Consider the following 19,929-nt stretch of genomic DNA (forward strand, 5'->3'; position numbering starts at 1 on the left):
AGGCAGAAATGGCACCGAATTGTCTGTTCAGACTGATTCAGACGGCTATTGTGTCGATTGCTTGAAAAGCAGCAATGCATGGCAATCGTGCATAACAGCCCATGTGTGCTATTTATATCCACGGACACATTCCCACATGAATGAATGATTCACGCCTTTTTGCATTATTTATTGTCATCGAGAGACATGTTTTGGCTGGCTTCCCACGGTCTGGTCATGCCGGCTTTTGAAGCACCCACCTGTGTGTGTGTGTGTGTGACGTGTGTGTGTGTGTGTGTGTGTGTGTGTGTGTGTGTGTGTGTGTGTGTGTGTGTGTGTGTGTGTGTGTGTGTGTGTGTGTGTGTGTGTGTGTGTGTGTGTGTGTTTACAGTATAAGCACCTAGTGTAAATACCTAGCGTATTGCACGTATTGGACCGACTACCGTCAGGGCTGTCATCTGAGAAGCAGGCGGCAGGGATGATTCATTCATAAAGGGGGCACATTTAATTATTCCCCAATCAGGTCATGTCAATGCCCAGGGGGAGAGAGACCTAGATATGGTGGCAGTCGCAGATCACATCTGAGCCACATGTCACCACCACATGTCACAAAACCACTGCTCTCCATTCACATGAATGGCGTTTCACTCTTCAAAGAGAATTCTCTACTCACCTGACTCGCATCAATACATCCTTAACAAACCTGTTTACGAGAGGAGGCAGACGGACACTTGGTATTCCTCACAGGCATCGCCAAAGACACTAAGCAGTAAGCATGTGTGATCTCTGCTACTTATTAAGTCCACTGCCATTATCACATGCTCTCGTGTCAGTTGTCAAGGTTACTGAAAGCAAACGCGAGTGTTAACAAACCGATCTCTCTTCAGGCCACCAGCATGGACCTGTATTTTAACCACTCGAACCTTAGTACCCCTGTTCTGGGCATATATATGTAGGCAAACATTCTGGGAAAATTGACGAGCAGTCAGTGAAAATAGCCGATCTACAAGCTCACAATGCATTGTGATGCAACACACTGGGAGCTTGTAGATCGCCTATTTTCGTCAATGAGATTTGGCTAATAGCGTTTAAGTGGTTAAGGCTATGTATCGTAACAATCCTCTTGGAGTTGCTTGTTCTTTTTTGTGAGCGGCACGGTTGTATGACAAAGTAGAACTTTGCCCTTTGGGTCTCTGCCATGCACATTAGTAGAGATGGTGGCAGTGTTGCGGTCTCAACGTGGGTTATGTCTGCCGATGCAGCTCCGCGTTCTACAGTACCTCATACATGCTAAGTGTTGCGTTTAAAGGACCCATTGATGTTAAAAGTTCAAGGTTGTCACTCAGTCTTCTTAAAAGCGCATACAGACTTCATAGTTGAAGAGCCGACACCATCTCACCCCCTCGCATGCCAACTATTACTTCTCATCAAAGTGACGACTTGACGAAGCATACAGTAGCATTCAAAAGTTTCTGACATGCATGCATCATGAAAAAAGCGAATCACCTGAAAATAGATTTGTATATTTTAAAGGTAATTGTACGACTCCCAATTCAGGCATTCATTCCGGCACAACTCATGCAAGCCCCTTGACTTTAGATGGTGGTGGTGGAATATTGATTTGATTGAAGTTTTGCATGTGGGTGAGTGACGGTCGATGGTATTTATCCTGGGACATGAAATCGATGGAAATGCAGAGCTTATGGGCAATGGTGCTGTTTTGACGTCATGCGGTTTGTGTGTGTGTGTGTGTGTGTGTGTGCGGAGTCGTGGACATGTGCATGGTGCGTATTGGGTGTGCCTGTGTGTTTGCGCTTGTGTGAATGTATTGGGTATCTGTGTGTGCGCATGTATACTGTATATGTGTATGTGTGCGTATACTGTATATGCGCGCGCGGTGCGCGCATGTGAGTGTCCGTGTGTGTCCGTGCGACTAGTGTGCGCGTGATAGTTTACAACATGGCCATACATTATACCTGCATTACACACTCCGCTGGAGGTCATCCCTCCTAGTGTAAAGGTGAGCTCAAATATCGGTTCGTCAGAAATGCAATTGAAGAAATCTCAAAATAGATCCATTGTATGAGAACTAATGGCTTGTCCACATGCCCCAGTGTGTGTGTGAAGGCCATTAACTGAGCCACGATCGGGAGGCTCCTTTCCACCCGGCCGGGCAAGCGGTGGTGGGCCAGTGATGAACGACCAGTGGACAGTAGCAAAGGACAATGCATGGGCCAAAAGGTCAAAGGTCACACACCAGTGGTCCAGAATTTATACACAGTGAAATTCTGGATGTTCATCCATAGCTCGAAGCGTGTACAAAATAATGCTCAGCTCCAAGAACTGCATGGTAAAACGGTGAAATGCGTCATAGTCTTAAAAAAAGAAAAATTAAAAAAATAATAAAATAAATCTTGTTTGAAGTTCCCAAACCAGCTATACCGATGTTGTCACGTGATAGACACACACTCTGGACTGTGAGAAGTCAGGACAAATTTTTTCTCTCATTAACCTTTTTTTTTTTAAAGATATTTTTTTGCGGCTTACGCCTTTATTGATTTTTTAAGGGATAGAAAGTAGGCTGACAGGAAACGGGAGAGAGATGGGGGGATGACATGCGGTAAAGGCCGTGTCGGGTCCGGGAGTCGAACCCGCGGCACACCGCGACTGGATCACCAGTCCGGTGCCCAGACCGTTACGCTACGGCCTGGGCCCCTCATTAACCTTTTAAAGATTTTTTTTTCCACATGGAATCAAATATACATTTCAAGCAGTACAACGTAATTGAACGCCTGTATGGCCAACCCTTCTCCCTTTACCCACCATTAATCATCCCATTACTAACCAAACCCTTACTCCTTCCACCATCCTATTAACACAACACATCCATTGCATCATTAAGTCAGAAGATCTGATCTAACCCTAAACCTGATTTGATATTACGTTCGTCCATAGTGAAACTGTGCCTTATAGAGCATTGTTAATTCTTGCTGGAGACAGTTCCAGATAAGCAATGTCATTTTTGGACATTTTTGGACATTGTTTTGGAAATGTCATGTGGAGGTTTCCAGCATTGGACTATTTTTTCTTTATTCATTTTTTTTCAACGAATACAACATGAAGAAAAGAAAAAACACAAAAAGAAAAAAGTCGACATTGCGTATCAGAATTAGCATATTACATCATAATCCTAGCCATTTTCCGTTGTTCCTCATTCCCCCATACCCTTAGTGTTTATGTTCGGTCTTAGAGTCATTTTTTTTTTTTTTTTAAGATATTTTTTTGCGGCTTACGCCTTTTATTAGTTTTTGAAGGGACAGACAGTAGGCTGACAGGAAACGGGAGAGAGATGGGGGAAGACATGCAGTAAAGGCCGTGTCGGGCTCGGGAGTCGAACCCGCGGCACACTGCGACTGGATTACCAGTCGGGTGCCCAGACGGTTACGCCACCGCCTGGGCTCTTAGAGTCAATTTTGTCCTCCTTTTGTTCTTCCTACAGTCTCAAACGGTGTGTCAATTTCTCCATTATAAAAAAATCTACAAAGATTAGAGAACTCCCTCCATATCGGTGAATTGGTAGATGAGTGGTGCATTTTCCACATGTGTCCAATCTTTTTTTGTAATTTCTATGTTAAATTCTGCTTCCCATTCAGCATTGGACTATTATCTTTTTGGCTGCTATAAATCCTGCCTTTGGGTGAAATTTCAGTAAGGGACAATTAATTACTTTTAATACTGGTCTTCTACAGAAAATACATTTTGATGGCCACAGGGTGATGAATTATAAATACAGAACAGTCTCACCTTGTCAGAAAATAAACGTGTTTTCTTTTAACTAACTGTTGGTATATAATGTGCCAGTGTGCCCTCGGGTCACATCGGAAATGCAGTCACAGGGTAAATTCACCACGTCACAATATGGACCGCATGGCCGTAAAGCAGTGTTAATGCACTCTCCAAGGAACATCGTTCACTTTACATGTCCCATTGAGTGGTGCTGCTTGACCGCAGGCGGGGGCTACCGTATCGGTCTCGCTTCACAGATGATGAGAAAGGCCATTAGGGTGACCAATGTGCATGTTAACCTTTAGGGGTCACTAGCCGCGCCGTTGCACGGTGTCAGCCGAACCAAGACCCTCTCCCTGAGCCAGAGAGGGTTCATTAAGCCCTGTAGCTGTGCAACCCAAGCCGTGGTTTTTCATTCAGCGATGGTCGAAGCTGCATTCTGGATATGTTTTTCTTTTTTTTACCACTTGGAACCCTAGCTTCCTTTCCTTATTCATGGGCATATGCGAATACTCTGCAAAAAATACCTGATGTATACAGAGGTGCCGCATGTTAACTCATAAACCACCAAAGTGGGGGAAAAAAACTCAAAAATAAAAGATGCAAGACTGGCTCAGATGCAATTTCTCATAGAGAGAGCGCTATACGGTGCTGCATATTGTCTTTAACCCTTGATGGTCCCTGTTGGTTTGAATGGTACTGAGCAGCAGCACCCACAAATAGATCCTCCATTTCTCATTGCATGTATTTTTGATGCACAGCTCAATGTCTAAGAGCAAAGATGCTTCTGACTCATATTGTCCTTTGTAATATAATCTCACTCCTGCACACACAAACACCCGCGCACTCCTGTGTACTCCAAATGCAATATTCTTTTCTCCCAACAAGAGGCTTTGATGTCAAATTGACACTTTAGTGCACGTCTTGTCATGAATGTCATGTCACATTGCCAGGCAACTGCGGATGCTTTGACGTGGTGGTGGTGAGGAGGAGGAGGAGGGTGGGAGTGTGTGAGGAAGGGCCAGCGAAGGTTTGGTCAGTGGGTTACTACTACTACGGTGGGAGATTGGGTGGATGGTATTAGTGATCATCATGGCGGTGTGCGTGATGGAGGTAGCTGTTTGGCTCAGCCCCAGGCAGGCAGCCGAGTAAAATTAAAACCCGGGAAATCGGATTACGGAATCCCCCGAGGGGGAGGTGGAATGCCTGGCAGCCTGCTGATGAGTGCTCATCTACTCTTAGCTGTATTCTGCTTGTCAAGCCCCCACTGCTGGCTGGGAGGCCAATTTGTTAACAATTACTCCTCGTTAGTGCGGCTTCCTGTTTGTGAAGGCGGGGGGGGGGGGGGGGGGGGGGGTCGGTGGTTTCTGGCTGAGGGTCTATTGTCTTGTCATTAACACAGTCTCGGAGAATTAAGACCTGATGCTGGTCAATCCGTTTTCTATAAAGTCTGGATGTAATGTGTTGATTGCTAGTTTGCTGCATTGACCGTTGATTGTCAGTCGACTACAGTTTCAAATTACGTGGTTTGTTGTTGTTATCTTCATGTACACTGATTTTGACGTGGTTTGATCAAACACACTGCAGTCTTCTGATGAGCAGCGATCAGCTGGAATGTTGACTCTTGCCTTATCTCTGCGTTGTGTCTGTGGAATTTGAAACTATGCCACCCTTTGCTTCTCATGCCGATCATGTCTCGGTGACCTTTGCAATGTTTAGTTTTTATTTATTTTTAATTGTAAATAAAATGTTGCGTGTTGTAAACGCACCCGAAGCAAACAAACAAACCGCGGGCAAATTGGCTTCTGATGCAGGATGCATGGCCAGGTCTAACAGCCTCCTCCCGCAGCTCTCGGGGATGCGGCGGCTGTGGGTCGCTGTGCCGTGGGGCTCCGTCTCTGTCGCGCTCCTCGGAGGTGCCGCTCACACACAAAGGAGCGCATTGTGTTTCTGTGCTACACAGCCTCGCTCCACAGCTCTCTCTCTCTTGGTTTCTCACTCGCTCACTCTATCTCTCCTTTCTCTCCTCCCTCCTCACAAGTCCCTCCTCCCTCCCCCCTGGCCCCACCTCCCTCATGAATAATCCCACCTGTCTTCCTTGTTATTCATGAGGTGTTGTCAGCGTAGTCATGTGCGGCGGCCAGACTGAGACAGAGAGAGAGAGAGAGGGAGAAAGGGGGGAGTGTCTCAGTGAGCGGGAGTCACAACTCTGGCATGTGTCTGTGTGTGTGTATGGTGCTGCTGTGAGATACAGAGTGAGAGAGGGAAAGAGAGAGATAGAGGGGACCAACTGGATGCACCGGCTGACGCTGAAACGGCTACTCTCATCACCACTGCCTCCCGTTGAAGCTGATCCCGCACGGCTCACATCAGAAGGTTTCATCTGTCGGACAGACCACGGTTGGAGTCTGGCGTGTCTCAGGCTGGGAGAGTGCGTACATACGAGTGCGTGTGTGGTTGTGCTCTGTCGGGTTATGAAGGCTGTGTGAGTGAGCGTGCGTGGGAGAGGAGAGATGCCCGCCACGGACTGATGAGAAGAACCAGCGCTCCTCTGGTCTGGTCTGGAGGGTGACCCCCCCCCCTGTGTCCGTGCCACCGCTCGGGGAGAATTGGAACGGCTGTGGTGTGTTTCCACGACGACTATAATGGGCTGCAATCTGTGCACTTTACAGAAGAGAGAGGAACACTACAAGCTGCTCTATGAGATTGCACAGGTGAGCAGAAAGCACCTCTGGCATGCAATCAGCTATTGTGTCTGGGGGGGGTATGCTGTGTGTAATTCATTATGCTGTGCATGTGCATAGAGCAGTTTAGTTTACGGCTGCTGCTGCTGCCATATAGCACTGTTTTGGGGGAAATTCTCTCAGCCAATTGCTGTGGGATGGTGGTCTTTTTTTAGAGACATAACATACTGTACATGTGAATGAAAGAGTGATGCACAAACATGAGGTGAGGCAGCGTTAGCGGAGACGGAGAGCGAGTGTCCCCACTCACCAGCAGATGTGTTGGGAGTAATGAGCAGCTGGTGTAGAGAGATGCCAGCGTGCTAGATCATTCATACTGCCAGAGGAGCTATGCTGAGGGGGGCAGGCAGGCGGCTCGGGATGGGAGTTCTGAAGCGTTCTTACCTGAAGGAGCTATGCTGAGGGGGGCAGGCAGGCGGCTCGGGATGGGAGTTCTGAAGCGTTCTTACCTGAAGGAGCTATGCTGAGGGGGGCAGGCAGGCGGTTCGGGATGGGAGTTCTGAAGCCTTCTTACCTGAAGGAGCTATGCTGAGGGGGGCAGGCAGGCGGTTCGGGATGGGAGTTCTGAAGCCTTCTTACCTGAAGGAGCAATGCTGAGGGGGGCAGGCAGGCGGTTCGGGATGGGAGTTCTGAAGCCTTCTTACCTGAAGACAATATTACACACAGAAGTGTCCTATAGGCACAACTGCCTTTTCCAGGCAGGTTGGTTTCCGCAGCCCCTGAATCCTCCCCATGTGTTCAGAATACAGACAGATGTTCAGATTGTGTGTTTAGTGAAGATGTCAGCTCTTCAGTGGCAGAGTTTTGACCACTTAAGCCCTATACTTAGTATACTATACTGTATACTTTGTTGACCGAGGCCCCCCAAGGTTGTGTACTTGGCCCCCTACTTTTTTCCTTCTACACAAAAATCTCTTAACGGGCAATAGCCGATCCGCAAGTCACGTTGTGAGCTTGTGAACAGGCTGGTTTCGGTCTTACTCTTAACGCTTACAATCCACACGTTCTCTATCTGTTTCCACTCTCCGTTCCCAAAGGAGATAGTTCATTTCAACAATGTTTAAAGTTTAAACAAGTTTAAACTTTAAACTACAAACAATACAACAATAAAGAAAGATGCAGTGACAATGGCAATAAAGCAGAAGCACACAGGATTGGACATTAGATGCACTGTCTGCTTAGCTCAAATTATTTTATTGGCATGTCAACCAGACGATGTCCTGCATGGTGTTGTTCACCAGGTCAATGGGAAAGTAGGGAGACCACCACCTCCAACCACTGCAGATGTGCAGTGCTCGGAGGTGCTCTACCATACGAATAAAATAACATTGCATTCATTAAAACAAGTCCCAGATTCTTTCGATCCGTTTTTATTTAAATGGGACCTGAATTGACGTTGACGGGTGCATCACCTCTCGATGTGAAATGGTGAGTGACGAGCAGTTACTTTTCCCACATTATACCCACTAGAGCCATCCATATACAGTATACATCATGCCATTATGTAGGTGACATTCTGAGATATCTATACCAGAGAAATGCTATCTGGACCCAAAAAAAAGAAATTTGAAATCTGCAATCTGCAATCTTGTAGAACGTCAAGATGAGGACCAAACTAGCGTTCATCCTCGTCTCCCCGCGGTCTCCCCTTATATGACAGGATAATAACTGTGGAGCTCACAGTCTTTCTCTTGGAGCTGAGATCTCAGCTCAATCACCCCCACACACACCTACCCACCCCTTCTTCCTCTTGCCTTCACGCCACCGTGATCACAGCCTCATTAGCCGTTTTATACAACCATCCTGTGCATTAATTAGACGTGAAATGTCTCTCTTTATACCCTGGTGGAGGAGAAGCGATGAGAGGAGGCCAGCGTGGGGGGGATGGAGTTAAGATGGTATGATGGGTTAACCGCGCCTGTGGCTTTCAGCCCGCTTGTGATTGGCGAAGTCCAAGTAATGGCCATTGTTGCCGAAACTATACTGGAGTGATCACAGCAGACAGATGGCAGAAATACAAATGTGATGGTGACAGCCATCCCCAATGGGGACATGCAGTAAATGGGGACAGGATTCACAAATAACGTGTTGGGTGTAAGCGTGCAGCTAGCACATGTTGAGGTGTATCCGTCACCGAGCCCACTCTTCCTCAGAAGATAAAAATAGCACAGTGTTGGCATTCATCTCTGTTGCTTTGAGTTCTGCTCCATTCTCAGCTGAGAAGAAACGGCGTTGGACTATTTCTGTCTAGATATGGCTAAAAGGGTATCTTGAAGTGGGCCATTCCCCAGGCCCCTTTTCACTGTACTGTACCAGCATCAGAGGGGCTGTCACAACTGAGCAATAGCTCCCTAGCATTCACATCCAAGCAGAGCTGAACCACCAGCATCTGCTTTCTGAGTGTGGAGGACAAAGAGAAACACAGAATGGGATGGTGAGAGAGAGAGAGAGTCAAGTCAGTGTATTTATAGAGAAGGGGTAAGATTATGCAGGGGGCGATAAGGGGCGAATAAGCAGGGGGATCTTTGAAAATGTTGGCAGTAATCTGGAGTCAAACTTTTTTGTTGTTGACAAAAACACTTAAAAGAGATTGTAGTGAAACTGGCATCTCAAGCCAGTTTTGCACACACACAGACACACACACACACACACACACACACACACACACACACGCACAACAAAACAATTCGACAACACAGCCCTTTTTTCCCGTGTGACAGCACAGAAAAAGAAAAGAAGTGTGTACACAGTGTAAAGGTAGAAAAACAGCAGGTCCTTTGCTGTGGGTACAAAGTGTCACTGTGTTGTTCTGTTCTGTTCCTTTTGTTTGTGCATTCAAACGGTGAAGAGCGCTGCTCACTGCTTGACCCCCAACCACCTGACCCTCCATCTCTCTTGTGCACCTCCTGCGAATTCTGTGGTCCCCTACCGCTATCTTTGTCTCTACAGCTCACTGTGTGCTTATTCTGTCATTCCTTCCATTGATCAGCTCACCCCCCCTCCTATCTGTTCATATATAGCTCTCTCTCTCTCTCTCTCTCTCTCTCTCTCTCTCTCTCTCTCTCTCTCTCTCTCTCTGAGCGCATGCGTGGGCGTGAGTGAGTGTTTGCGAGTTGGTATAAGTGAGTTCTCTATCTTTCTTTATTCTCTTCTGTTCTATATGTTTTTTGTTTTTGATTAATTGTTGTGTTTTTTCTAACGGTTGTTTAAGTGTAGCGGGGCTCACAACCAAGGCGCTATGCCCGTGGTTAGTGGCCATGAAGATTTTGAGAATCTGACACGCCGACATGCTATTAAAGTTGTCACTACGGCTGGCGTGTCAGCCGAAGAGGTTAGTTATGCTGTTGGAGAGGTGGTAGGATTTCAAAGTGTGAAATCAGCTTCTCGCATGAACGGTGGTATTGTTATCTTCCTGGACGGTGTGGATAAAGTTGAAAAAGTTGTCGAAAATGGGATTGTTGTCCGCGACACATTCACACCTGTTCTTCCGCTGATTAGTACAGCTAAAAAGATAATCATTTCAAATGCTCCTCCGTTCCTTAAGAATGAGGATTTGGCAAAGAGTTGTCACGTTATGGGAAGTTGGTTTCCCCAGTTAAAATGGTTTTATTGGGGTGTAAATCGCCGCTGTTAAAACATGTTGTCTGTCACCGAAGGCAGGTCTATATGGTTTTGAAGGAAAGCGATTTGAACTTGACGTTCAGTTTCAAAGTCGGCGGCTTTAATTATACTGTGTTTGCTACTTCTGATAACATGAAATGCTTTGGTTGTGGAGTGGAGGGGCATTTAATTCGTTCTTGCCCCCGAGCCTCCTCTGCCGCGCCACCGGCCCCGGTGGCTGCTGCTGAGAGCAGTGGAGAGGGTGGCGCTGGCCCGTCTGGAACAAAAGACGCACAGAGCGCACCGGCACCGCAGCCTGAGTCTAACTCGCCCGTTGCGCAACAGGTTACGGAGACAGAAAATGAAACGGAGGCAGTTGCGCAAGGGCCGAGTTCTGTGCAGGGGGATCAGAACGAGCAAAATGATCGAGAGGAAATTGGGGATAAAGGGGCAAAAGCAAAGTCCAGCGGGGTGTTACAGGGTGTTACAGAAAAGCAAATTTACAAAGAAAAATGGGAATAAAGAGATTAACAAGCAGAGTCAGGCTGACGATGTGGTTAAAGAGGTGCTAACAGGTGAAAGTGTGTCTGCTGAAGCGCAGGTTCATCAAACACACCAGTAGGCCAGTCAGGGGGAAAAAAGAAGTCTGCAGCTGCAGCAGTTGTTCAAAACATGGTTTTTGGCCAAATGTCTGTGGTTTCTGAGAAAGAAGACATTTTTGAGGATATGTGTTTAGCTAGTAAGCCCAACAAAAGGAAACTTAATGAGAAAGAACAAACTGCAGTAATAAAGGTAAAAATGTGAAAGCAATGGAAAATATGTCAGCATCAGATGATGATGAATGTGAGTGGTCTCCTTCACAAGAAGAGGCTTTGTCTCCCTCACAGGAAGCCCAAATTGAGTTTTATCCTATTGATAAAATTTCGAAATTTCTGTCTGACACGAAAGGGCTTAGGGGGGTAAAAATTGAAGATTTTTTCCCTGATTTGAGAGGTTTTGTCAGGTCTGTAGCACTGCTAGTCAAGCAAGATGGGGCTTTCACTGACCAAGAGATTTGGAGGCTTAAGAAAATGGTTACAAAAGTTAAAAAGGCAACTATGGAGGATAATAATAAATAATAATAATAAAACTTTATTTGTATAGCACCTTTCATGACATGAAATGCAGCTCAAAGTGCTTTACAGAACAATGGAGAATAAAAGAAAAGCAAGGCAACGACATTAAAAAACAAGCAGTAATGCAGTACAGTGAGGACATGAAAAATAAAAAATACAAGATCAATTAAAGGCAATGTTGTAGAAGTGGGTCTTGAGCTGAGCTTTAAAAATGTCTACAGAGGCTGCCTTACGAAGGTACAGTGGGAGCTTGTTCCATGCCGACGGCCCGTAGAAGCAAAAAGCTGCTTCCCCGTATTTTTTAGTTGCCATTTTTTTTGGGCAAAGCGAGCAGGCTGGCGGTGGAAGACCTTAGGGGGCGGTTTGGGACATATTTAGGCAGGCAGTCAAGTAGGTAGGAAGGTGCGAGACCATTGAGAGCTTTATAGACAAGTAAAATAATTTTAAAATCAATCCTAAAAACAACCGGAAGCCAGTGCAGTGATGCCAAAACTGGAGTAATATGTTCTCTCATCTTAGTTCTAGTTAAAACTCTGGCTGCTGCATTTTGGACAAGTTGTAATCTGTCAGTTGTTTTCTTAGGCAGTCCTGAAAAAAGTGCATTGCAGTAATCAAGCCGAGAAAAAACAAAGGCGTGGATTAGCGTTTTTGCATCGTCCAAGGACAAATAGGCTCTGATTCGTGCAATATTTCTAAGGTGAAAAAAGGCAATCTTGGTGACATGATTAATGTGTGAATTAAAGTTCAATTCAGAATCAATAATAACCCCCAGGTTCTTTACTGTACTGTTAGTTTCTACAGTTAGGTTGCCCAGTCTGCTTATTATTGATTCTTTCTGGATGATGATTAAGTTGAGTTTGTTTTTCCACACATTTGTATGTGTGTTTTCTGTACTGTCAATGTTTTTCTTTTTGATGGGGGACTAAAATTGGTTCTTTAAACATTAATGGTGCAAGAAGTGATGCAAAAAGAGCTTCTCTTTATAAACTGATAGAGTTAAAAAGAATGGATGTAACGTTTATTCAAGAAACGCACAGTGATGTTATAAATGAAAATGATTGGAAAAAAGAGTGGCCTGGAGAGGTTATTCTAAGTCATAAAGTGTCTAACAGTGGTGGGGTTGGGATGCTCTTTTCAAAGGGCTTTAGTCCCTATTCTTTTGAGGTGGAAGAAGTAATGTGTGGATATATTTTAAAAGTGAAAGTTCAATATGAAAACGTGACAATGAATTTTATTAATGTTTATGCTCCAGTTTTGGCCATTGAAAGAATGACATTTTTGGATATTTTGTGTAATACCATTCAAAACTGCAGTGACGATTTTTTGTTTTTGGCTGGTGATTTTAATTGCACAGAATTGGCGGCAAATGACAGAAATCACTTAGAGCCTCATCCTGCTTCTTCTGTTAGACTTAGGCGTATAATAGAGACTCATGAGTTGAAAGATGTGTGGAGGGGTTTTCATAGAAATGCTAAGCAGTATACACATGGAGTCATACCAAAGAAAACGTTTTGTCTTTGGCTAGGCTTGATCGTTTTTATTGTTTTAAACAACATTTTGGTATTTTTAAAGATTGCAGAATTGTTCCTGTTGGTTTTTCTGATCATTGTCTTGTTCACTGCTCATGTTACATACAGAATATTAAGGTGCAAAGTGCGTATTGGCATTTTAATACGAGTCTTTTTCATGACAAATCTTTCGCAGAGGCTTTAGAACTTCTGTGGGTCTCACATAGGCAGAATAAATCTAATTATTCCTCATTGCAACAATGGTGGGATATTGGTAAGACCCAGATTAAACATTTTTGTCAGCAGTATACTCGCAATGTTACTAGACATATTACCAGGTCTCTTCAAGACCTAGAGATTGAAGTGGTAGAGCTACAGAATTTGGTAGATTCTACAGGAAACCAAGAGCAAAGTGAAGCTCTGAAATCTAAAAAGGCTGCGTTAGCCAACCTGCTGGGCCTCACAGCACAGGGAGCTCTGGTCCGGTCCAGGTTCATGAATGCATCTCACATGGACGCCCCCTCGCAGTTCTTCTTTGGTTTGGAGCGGAAGAATGGTCAGAAAAAGATCATTCACTCACTGCGAGCGGACAATGGTTCTACAATCACGGGCACTCCTGAGATTCTGAGGTATGCCACCTCCTTCTACAAAGAACTGTTTAAAGAGGAGTTTGTGGAGGATGCTGAGCTCGCTGACTCGTTTCATGATGGACTTCCTCAGGTGAACAAGCGCGATAACGCAGTGTTGAACAGAGAACTGTCTGTGAATGAACTGTACACGGCTCTCATGAGCCTGGGAAACGGCAAAGCACCAGGCATTGATGGACTGCCTGTTGATTTCTACAAGTCGTTTTGGGAAGTGATTGGTGAAGATATGCTGGAGGTGTTTCGAGACAGTTTGAGCAAAGGACTGTTGCCACTGAGCTGCAGGAGGGCAGTTATCACCCTTCTGCCAAAAAAGGGAGATCTACAGGAGCTAAAGAACTGGAGACCTGTCTCTCTGCTGTGTGGGGACTACAAGATTCTCTCTAAGGCTCTGGCCTCCAGACTCAGAGAGGTGGTGAGTGAGGTCATTCATGTTGATCAGACTTACTGTGTGCCTGGCAGGTTAATAAGTGACAACATCACTTTAATTAGGCATGTTTTGGACGTCTCTAGCTCATTCGGCTTGGATACTGGTCTTATTTCCATAGATCAAATGAAGGCTTTTGACAGAGTCGAACGAGGGTACCTGTGGCAGACCCTAGGTGCCTTTGGGTTCAGCTCTGGATTTATTGCTAAGATCAAGGTATTGTATAGTGACATTGCGAGTATACTTAAAGTTAATGGTGGCTTGGCTGCCCCTTTTGATGTAAAACGGGGGATAAGACAAGGATGCTCACTCTCAGGAATGTTGTACTCTCGCCATAGAGCCACTGCTTCATAAATTAAGGAGAGAACTTTCAGGTGTTCTTTTCCCTGGTTGCATGACAGCAGTCAAACTCTCGGCTTATGCAGATGATGTAATTGTGACAGTAAATACACAAAGGGACATTGACTGTTTGGAGAAAAATATAGATTTTTTTAATAAGCTCTCCTCAGCCAAAGTTAATTGGGCAAAGAGTTAGGCTGTAATGGTCGGGGATAAATTGAGAGATGATTTAAGATTACCAGAAGGGTTGATTTGGAAAAAAGGAGGTATAAAATATTTGGGTGTTTTTTTGGGTGAAGAGTCCATGTTAAAAACTAGAAAAAGTGCCCTTCCGGGCACAGGTCTCCACCAGGTTATCCACAGATCCGTGCAGTTAGAGGTAAAAACACTTTTCGGCCAGTTATAGCGCCACCTTGAGGCTGAGTTGAAATTGTTCATGTGGCATTTCGTCCTCGGCCTAGTGGGAATGTGGGTGCACAATTTCACGGAAATCACGCGATGTGTTCATGATTTGCAGCATTTTGTTTGAAACTGAGCACTCCTGTGAACTTTGGAAGCCAATCTTAACCAATCAGGATGGAGTCTGATAAATCTGAAAGACCCGTTTAGTTGAATGGCTCTAGAGAGACTGTGTACCAATTTGCGTGATGTTTGGACAAAATCTGTAGGTGTACTGTGCAAAAACTTGTTTTGCACAAAGCGGACTCCTGGTGGCGCTATAACAGGCCGTTCTGGAAAGTTTGGGGCAGAGGTTCATGGTTGGCATCCAGGGAGTGTGTGTGCAAAATATGGCATGGAAAAACTTGTTTTGCACAAAGCGGCCTCCTGGTGGCGCTATAACAGGCCGTTGTGGAAAGTTTGGGGCAGAGGTTCATGGTTGGCATCCAGGGAGTGTGTGTGCAAAATATGGCATCGACCGGGTTAACGGTGGCCGAGATTAGCTGTTCACGGACACACGGACACACGGACACACACACACACACGCGGACGGACGGAGTGCAAAACATACTCTCCCCACATGCCTTCGGCCTGGTGGAGACAATGAACTGGGAGAATGTTTTGGAAAAAATAGAAGGAAAGCTTAAAAAGTGGAAGTGGCTTTTGCCAAGCATGTCCTATAGAGGTAGAACACTTATAATTAATAATTTGGTGTCCTCTTCTTTGTGGCATAGATTAGTTTGTGTGGACCCTCCGCCAAAACTGCTTTAAAAAATCCAGGTTATTTTGGTCAATTTCTTTTGGGATAAGCTGCACTGGATTCCACAAACTGTTCTCTTCCTTCCAAAGGAGGAGGGTGGACAAGGACTCTTGCTCACTCTTCAACATTTTAATGGACTGGGCCTGGATAATTCACTGTTTCTAGTGGATTTTAAAACAATGATTTTCAACGATTTGCCGCTTTTCTACCGCGGAATATTCACGATCTGGAAACTGTTGGGGAAGGAGAGGCTGGAGGAAAACATCTCTTTGTTTTGGCTGTTAAAAGAACCTGTACTGCATGGAGAACGCTTGGGCACCCCCTGCTGGGCAGGTTCAGCGGTTGCAGAAGTGTTTCGCAGGGCTGGGATTATAACTTTGGGATCTGTTGTGGACATTGCTGGGCCTAACTTGGATAATGCTGCTGCTCTAGCATCTGAGTTAGGAGTGAGATCTGTGAGGAATGTAAATAAGCTGCTTGATCACTGGAAACATCAACTGACTGGACATGAATGCCTATTGCTGGAACAATATAGCAAAGGTTTGGTTGGGCCTCATAATGATGATTTTTTTCCAGGTCTTGGTATCTGTCCTGATTTTGGCAACTGTGCTGGGGTTTTCTTAAATGAAGAGAGTTCTAATGTCATAGATTTGATGGAGGCAAACGGCAAAACGCTATATGAAATGATGGTAAAATGCTTAAATAAGGATAAATTGCACAATCGGGTTGTTACACCTTGGAGGGGTCATCTGCTTTTGGGGGAAGAGGTTAAACCTGAGTGGAGAAGTGTTTACAAGCCACCATTGACAAAAAAATCACACACGTGTGAACTGAGTGGTGCAATTCCCCCCCCCCCCACCCCCCTCTCTCTCTCTCTCTCTCTCTCTCTCTCTCTCTCTCACTCTCTCTCATTAGAGTCACTACCCCGCTCACTGTTTCTGGCGCCCCCTACTGCTATTATTAAGTCACATACTCATGCTCACACAGACAGACACACACACAAACAAGTACGAGGACAGACACACACACAAACAAGTACGAGGACATTGCAAGCTGGTTGTAGGAGTGGTTGCACCACTCAAAAAGTAGCTGACTTACAGTGGAGAGTGTTACATGGTATAGTAGCTGTCAATGCTTTTATTTCTGTCATGAATCAGGATGCAACTGATAAATGTCCTTTCTGTCCTGGCAGGGAGACAGTGTTCCACAGTTTTGTGGAGTGTAAGCGCCTGGTGCCCTTGTTCAGGTTGCTGGAGAGGCTATTCAGTATGGTGGGAGAAGTTTTCTCCTTACAAATATTTATTTGGGGTTTTAAATACAGAATGGCTACAAAACAAAAGTCTCAACTCATGAATTTTATTCTGGGACAAGCAAAGATGGCTATCTATGTTAGTAGAAAAAGAAAAATTGACGACTCAGTGGACATTGATGTGGATTTATTGTTTGAAAGGATGGTGAAAGCGAGAATCATGATTGATTTTAATTTTTATAAAGCAATGAATGACATTGATAAATTTACGATGGTCTGGACATATGATGATTTGATTTGATTTATGTTCCATAATGGATGAGCAACTTATTTTGTCTTTGGAAATGATGTGATTTTTTTAAATACTTGTTGGAATGTGTTTTTATTTTTGTGAGACTTGTTGATTGATGAGAGTTTTGTTAAAATAAAGATTTTGTTAAAAGTCAAAGTCTCTCTCTCTCTCTCTCTCTCTCTCTCTCTCTCTCTCTCTCTCTCTCTCTCTCTCTCTCTCTCTCTCCCACCACTCTATACCTCTTTCTGTCATTGTCACCCGTTCAGGAGCACACATTCCCTTGCACAGGTGTGTGTGTGTGTGTGTGTGTGTGTGTGTGTGTGTGTGTGTGTGTGTGCATGCGTGGCTGCGTGCGTGCACGTCTCGCATCCCACTGCACAGCCAGCACTCCACTTTACAGAATGCTAGTTTCTTGTGAATATGCGGAGCTGTGGTATGCAAATGAGGAAGCCGCGTGGTCTGCTCTGTCACAGCATGAGATCCCGACCTCGCGGAGGTTTCATTCCAGGAGCCAGGGGTGGGTGAGGGGGTGGGGGGCGGGGGGGTGGCTGGCCATGATAGGTATACCTACCTTGCCTTTCCCCCACGCGCCCAGCAACATTCTTTGACACTTTGCCTGTCTGCCTGACCCCACTCTCGCTGCGGGAGATTTATGACTCTCTCTCTCTGTCTGTTCCAACGGCTGCGGGTGCTTCTGCATGGAAATTTGCTCACCTTTCCCTGCTGACCCACGAAGCTATCTCACAAGGCTGACATATTTTATTTATTGTATCATTTCAGCTCTCTGGGCTGGTCAAGAGGACATGGAATATGTTTTATTTTACTCTTAGCGCTGCTCTCTTTCACTTCTTAACTCTTTTCGTCTCGTCTCTGTCTCTGTCTCTGTCTCTCTCTCTGTCGACTCATTCTACCCATCCTTTGAGTACATGGATATGATCTGTCCTTTCCTCCTGCATGCTGTGTCCTCCGCTGGGTTTTCCACTCCAGCTAACCTACCCAGTGATCGTCCTCTGTGTGTGGAGGAGACTCGGGAAGAGTTTCCCGGAGTCGGGATCAAACCTGGTTAACCTCATCGACGTGTTCAGCAGCTCTGCATGCTGCTGTCAGCCATGCTGTTCTTATAGCTTGATCTGAGCTTCTCTCACAGTCACTCCTGCACTTCCATGCTGCTGCTAAGACCATTTTGGTAGATGGTAAACGCAGATGATTCATCCCTTGACAGGACGCAGCTTGGAAATTCCCACTGGGGAGTGTGTGTGTGTGTGTGTGTGTGTGTGTGTGTGTGTGTGTGTGTGTGTGTGTGTGTCACACGTTGTGTGTTTGCTGCTCAAACCCAGTGATGTGTACATGTGGACATTTTGGGAGACCAATTAGTGGAACCGCAGATGTTGATGGGTAGCGTGGCTACGGTCTGCAGCCGCTCATTTATTTTTGCATTATTTCTCCCATTTCTCATTTTTCAAAACACAAAATATGCATAATAATGTTTGCGGAAAAACACAAACAGGGCCATACGTGTAAGCCTCCTTGGGTGTCAGAGAACCCCACAAAAGAGTAGTGATCTTCCTCAGCTTGGCCTCCAACCGCGGTCGGTCAGCTAACATTAATGCTGCCAGATAATGGCTTTCATTTCGGAGAGAGTGCCGAGTGCAGATCCCCTGTAATTGTCTAAGGGCCATTGCCCAGTTTGTCCAGGAAGTTTAGCAGGAACAACAGCATAGAACAAGTTCCATAAGTTTCACAAGACGGGGGCAGGGTCACGCTCTGCTGTGTCTGAGAAATAAATGGAAGGCAGCTTCCTATACAGTAAACCAATGAGGCACGGCAACCCCTGATAAGAGGAGGATGCATGTGCATGACAATGAGGCTCCCTCCTCGTGCACTCCTCAACCCCAGCCCTTCAGCAGGAAACACAGTGTTATAGTGATAAAAATGCTAACTATATGAAACCAGATAACATTATTCATGAGTTTTTCTGATCGAGTGCCACGCAGGCAGTCGTGCTGCAGGGAGGCAGGGCAGAACCGGTAATGGCATCTATAGTTCAGTTTTTTAGCTGATCCCGTTGAGCTGTTGTTATTGAGTTATACGGAGAGGATGGGACGGCCGGGACGGCCAGCTATGACATGAGTCATCCATTTGTTCCCAGGGTGATGGGCTGATGATGATTCCCAGGAGGGGAATCGTTTCAGTCATATAGTCTCTTCAATAGTTTTAATTTAGTTGCAGTCACATTTTAATCACCTGGAATGTTTCAGTGATAGTCTAGTTTTAGTCGACTAAATGTCATACTATTTTAGTCGACTAAATCTACAGTTGATTTAGTCGACTAAAATGTATTTTGGTGGGCCTTGATGCCGTCGTAATGACTGTTTTTACACTTGCTGAAAATAGCAGATCTACAAGCATGTAGATTTAAGCAATAAGCCACGAGAGGTCTCAGGTTACCGGGTATTTTACACTGGCTGGGGGCGTAGGCAGACCTGACGCACAGCGGAGGGTCTTCTACCCTCCCAGCCAGTGTAAAATACCCGGTAAGCTGGGGCCTCGAGTGGCTTATTGCTTTTCTAAAACGGTTACAAACATATAGCAATATTAACCTAATAAAACTATTACATTCATAAAAGTAGCTACGCTTTGCGCCACCAGAGCGAGTGAGCCAGAGCCACAACACTTTCTTGTTTTGCTCGGCAAGTAGCCTATGTGACGGGAGAATAGCGCTGGATGTATTTACGGGGCTGCCTGGAGCCACACATTCACACACATTCAGTCATATGAGCCGGGCGGTACTTAGACGCCCGCACGGCATGTGTTTGTAAAGCAATCAAGCGCTCCCCTTCCCCAGTTCAGCTACAAGGCTGCAGGATGATACAAAGTGATTGAAGGAGTGGGTTATCGGTGAAATTTACACCGGTCACGTGATGGTAACCAGCCAATCAGAATGAAGTATTGGGACTACCCGTTTTAGAACTGCTATTTTCAACATGCAACCGAGTGTAAAATGACTTATACTGGATCTCTTGTCCACTATAGTCCCTTCCATTTTAG

At 45.4% G+C, this 19,929-nt stretch overlaps 1 protein-coding gene across 2 annotated transcripts in view; it reads left to right on the forward strand.

Moving 5' to 3' along the window:
- LOC310858012 (PDZ domain-containing RING finger protein 4) overlaps positions 1-19,929 on the forward strand; it is a 198,843-nt gene that overhangs the window by 103,830 nt on the left and 75,084 nt on the right. Inside the window, exon 1 of one of the 2 annotated variants that reach the window (XM_083764059.1) lies at positions 6,268-6,479. The exons of the other annotated variant lie outside the window; for it this stretch is intronic. Coding sequence (XP_083620185.1) covers positions 6,411-6,479 — 69 coding nt within the window. The 5' untranslated portion in view covers positions 6,268-6,410. Of the gene's footprint in view, positions 1-6,267; positions 6,480-19,929 lie in introns of those variants that run through there. 2 annotated transcript variants of the gene reach the window in all.

This window comes from Protomyctophum parallelum (assembly GCF_964188405.1).
Source record: "Protomyctophum parallelum genome assembly, chromosome: 4".
NCBI classification, from domain to species: Eukaryota; Metazoa; Chordata; class Actinopteri; order Myctophiformes; family Myctophidae; genus Protomyctophum; species Protomyctophum parallelum.